The 4,081-nt window shown below is 57.3% G+C and overlaps 1 protein-coding gene across 1 annotated transcript in view; it reads left to right on the top strand.

Moving 5' to 3' along the window:
• Window positions 1-2,245: 2,245 nt before the first annotated feature.
• PRRX2 (paired related homeobox 2) overlaps window positions 2,246-4,081 on the top strand; it is a 12,056-nt gene continuing 10,220 nt past the window's right edge. Inside the window, exon 1 of the mRNA XM_029920100.1 lies at window positions 2,246-2,540. Coding sequence (XP_029775960.1) covers window positions 2,447-2,540 — 94 coding nt within the window. The 5' untranslated portion in view covers window positions 2,246-2,446. The remainder of the gene's footprint in view (window positions 2,541-4,081) is intronic.

Below are 4,081 nucleotides of genomic sequence, written 5' to 3'. Positions count from 1 at the left end.
CCCCTCCCCAGGAGCAGGGACTCTTCCCGCCTGCCCCCCAAGTTTGTTTTCTTAAGTTTGTGCGTAAGATTCTTCAAGTTCTGAGTCAGAGCTTCCCCTAAGATGAGGAGTTTGGGCCGCACTGAGCAAGGCCAGAGTCGGGGGAGGGGCGCAGGAAACGGGGCGAAGGAGACCGAGGGGCTGGCGGCTTGTAAACGCACGGGTTCGCAAGGGGGCTTTTCGCCCAACCGGGTAAATACAAGGGGATCACTGAGGGCTGCCCCAGCCTGGCACCGAATCTGCATCGACCGTATAATGGGGTTCAGCCCCGGCAACTCCCTTGCCCCGCCCCTCCCTCGGGCGGCTTGGGGTGCCCGGCCCTTCGGGACCACCTCCTTCCCTCTCCGGGCCTCCTCTGGGGTGCGTGGTGAGCAAGGGAGCTGCCCCCCCCCCCCCGACCGCAGGTCTCCCGGCCTCGGCTCCCAGCATGGGAAGTTGGGGAGATGGGGGCCGCGGTGGAGAGGGGCATTTTGGTCCCCCTAGATGGAGGCCTCCTGGAGCAGAGAGGAAGGCCTGGACGGGGTGGTGCTGTCAGTCAGGGCCAGCCCTGTCTGGCTGCGGAGGAGGCGGCCCCACCCAGGGCCTTGGGGTTTGGGGTGGTCCCCTCTGTGTGCCGCCCTTCCCGGACTTGCGGGAAGAGTGTTTCACAGAAAACCTTTGAAGAAATGTGGAAAGACCGCACGTTCCTGGCGCTGCAGGCTTGCAGCGGGGCTGGGACGCTGAGTGGGGGGTGGCATCAACCCCATACACACCAGACCCGAGAGTGCGTGCCCTGTACCTCCTGCACCATCTCTAGGGGCTCAGGCCGGCGTGGAGACCGGGAGCCACGGGCCCGTGGCAGTCTGGCCATCTTCCTGTGTCCCTGTTCACACCAGCACCCCACCCGTCGGAACACACCCCTCGTGAGGAGACCGAGGCCCAGAGAGGGGCACTGACGAAGGTCACCGTCACAGGGCTGCAGAGAGGAGGAGGTGGGGTTCCAGCCTCCAGGCTGTTAGGACTCTGGGGGTCAGACTTTGGGCTTGGGATCAAATCTCCCTTTGCATTTGGAGGCTCAAGGACCAAAGCGGTTCCCAGGGTTTAGAAAGCGAGGATGTTGGACCCAGGCCAGGGCAGGCACCGGTGGCTCCAGGCCCCTCCACCCACCTCCCCTACCAGGAGAATGAGGCCCCAGCTCCCTTGACCTTGAGCACCAGCAAAGCCAGGCTGAAGCCTACCCCTTTGGGAGGCGGATTTCACTGGACCAGGCTCTGGCCCCTCAATTTGGGGAAACGGTAAATACATTTGTTTCTACGGATCGGAGGGTCGTGAGAGCCGGCAAGTTCATAGACTTTACCCCAATCTGTGGCACACACAAGTCTTCCCGGATTTGGGCGGCCAGAGAATTGGGATGACCTCCCCCTTGGGACCCAACTTCCATCCATCCATTAGTTCTTGGAGTCGGTCATTCATATATTTCTTCATTCAGTATTTATTGAGCACCTACTATGTGCCAGGTGCTGAGCATGGAGGCAAGTTCAGTCTGTGATTGGCAGGGCTCCCTGCTGGATCCAGCCCAGCTTCTGTGAAAGCCTCCATGAAGGACAGACTTCTGGAGGCACAAGCAAGGGAGGCCTCTGTTCTGGGGGGTGGGGGTGGGGGTGTGGCACGGGCTCTGGGGAAAAGGTGACCGTGGTTTAGAAGTGAGACTTCAGTGTGCCACGCACACAATTACCAACAATCCTCTCAGTAGCCAAGTCTCCACGACACAGATGCAAACCTGAGGTTCAGAGAGGTTAAGTCACTCGTGGAAAGGTTGCATAGCCACTAGATGGCGAGTCTGGGACTCTAACTTAGACCGTCTGACTCCTCATGGTATACTAACGGCTAATGTGATTTTGGTATTTCCTAGGTCCCAGACACTGATTTAAGAATTTTATGTACGTGAACTCATTCAGTCCTCGTAACAACTTTGTGCGGGATATATGGTCAGCTCCGTCTTCTAAATGGGCCCCCGATGCCCAGAAAGGTGGTCACTTGCTCAGGGTCACGAAGCAGTGGAGTCGGGGGTGGGGTTTGAACCCCGGGCGGGCTGATTCCAGAGGCCAGCTTTTACCCATGATGCCCCGCGGGGAATCAGCTTTCCTACTTCGGTGGGGCACCTGCTCTGGCCACCGGGTGGCAGGAGGGAGCCCAGGAGACCCTGGCAGAGAGGCTGTAAGACCTTCCGCCAACGTGGGTGGAGCCTGGAAACGCCGCGGAAGGACCAAGAAACGCACCGTTGCCATATTGTTGCCGATAGAGAAAAATCCTAAAGAAGGTAAACGTCCAACGAGAGGGGAATGACTAGTGAAGGGGTCTCGGGGTCCCCACGAGCTGGAACGATGCAGCCGCTCACAGGGAGCTGGACGGAGAGGGTGGAGATTAAATGAACATCAAACAACACGGGGCCGAGCCCTGGGCTCTGCCCCTCACAACGGAAGTGAGTGAATCTTATGGCACCTGCCCCACAAGATCAGGAGGTAATGATCGGCGCCGACAGGATAGCTCGGTGACTCGAGCGCTTCGGAGGTGCCAGGTGCTGATAACTGCTGTTCCCTTTACTGTGAGGAAACCAGACTCAGAGACGGGAGGCCACTTGTCCACAGAGCTGGTGCGAGATGAAGCCAGAACTTGAATGAGACTATTTCCAGAAACTAGGTATGGTCTAGAGCCTTGTCCACAGCACAACAGGGGCACCAGTTACACTATAGTCTATGGGGATGGTGCCTTTGGAGTTGTGCAGTGCACAACCTGTGCAACCATATATGCTGCCTCTGCGTATGTCTGATCTTAATCTTGGCCTTTTTATCAATGCCTCGTCCAAAAAAATGTTATCCGTGCACACTGTAAGTGGACTCAGGGGTGAGCTGGATACATGTGGACACGGGCCAAAAAAAATTAAACAGATAGGCTGGGATGGTGGGATTTAGGGGTGATTTTTCTTCTTTCAGATGCCCTCTAGGGCTGGTCTTTGTTGTGGTTGCTCCTACTCCATTAAAAAAGAAGAAAAATTGGTGGGGTGCCTGGGTGGCTCAGTCGGTTGAGCGTCTGACTTTGGTTCTGGTCATGATCTCACAGTTATGGGTTCGAGCCCCGCGTCGGGCTTTGTGCTGACATCTTGGACCCCGGAGCCTGCTTCGGATTCTGCGTCTCCCTCTCTCTCCCTCTGCCCCTCCCCCACTCGTGCTCTGTCTCTGTCTGTCTCAAAAATAAATAAATTATATTAAAAAATTTTTAATTAAAAAAAAGGGTTTACCAGAGCCGCTTTCCTCCTGAGAGCGACCTCTCTGGGCACAGACAGACCAGGCATAGACTGCTTGTCTCTTCAAGGCCTGGCTGGGTGACCCGGGCCGGTTACTTCACCTCTCTGAACCTCCCCATCCCCCACTGAGAACAAGGCAGAACGGACTGTATAACCGGGTTCCAGGCACGTCAAAAAGCTTAGGAAATGGAGGCCACACAGAAAGAAAAGAAAGAAAGAACGGACGGGGTGGGGAAGGGGTGCTGTGGTGAGGACAGCGGCTGAACCCTCCAGACAGCCTCGGAGCTGAGGGCCTGGACCCCCCCAGCGGGCCATACAAACCCTCCAGTGGGGCTTTACAGGTCCTTGGCTGCTCTCTGGGGGGAGCGGGTGGGGACCCCACGACGGAACCAGGACAGAGGGGCGGCTTCTTCTGGAGCCAAAGAAACTTGACCTGCCATCAAGCTGACTTTCCAGGGTGGGGCCTGGGGACAGGATTCCGAGAGGCCGTGAATCACCCGAAGTTCTGTGCAGAGTCGTGTGTGCACCTGTGTTTTTCTGGGAACGACCCAGAGGATTCCTCAGATTCCTCCCCGGGTTCACAGTCGAAAGCAGGGGGAAGGACGGGCGGGCCAGGGCCTAGGTTTCACTTGAGAAAAACTAACCGTTAGCGTGATCTCAGGAACCCCTGGACTGCTCAGCGGGGGGATAAGTAAGGGTCCGCACCCAGTGCACAGATGGTGAAACCGAGGGTCCAAGGGGGGAGGGAGAGGGGAGTTT

Source organism: Suricata suricatta, chromosome 13 (genome assembly GCF_006229205.1).
Source record: "Suricata suricatta isolate VVHF042 chromosome 13, meerkat_22Aug2017_6uvM2_HiC, whole genome shotgun sequence".
NCBI classification, from domain to species: Eukaryota; Metazoa; Chordata; class Mammalia; order Carnivora; family Herpestidae; genus Suricata; species Suricata suricatta.
Note: the sequence above shows the minus strand (reverse complement) of the source record. Positions and strands in the feature narration are given on the sequence as shown.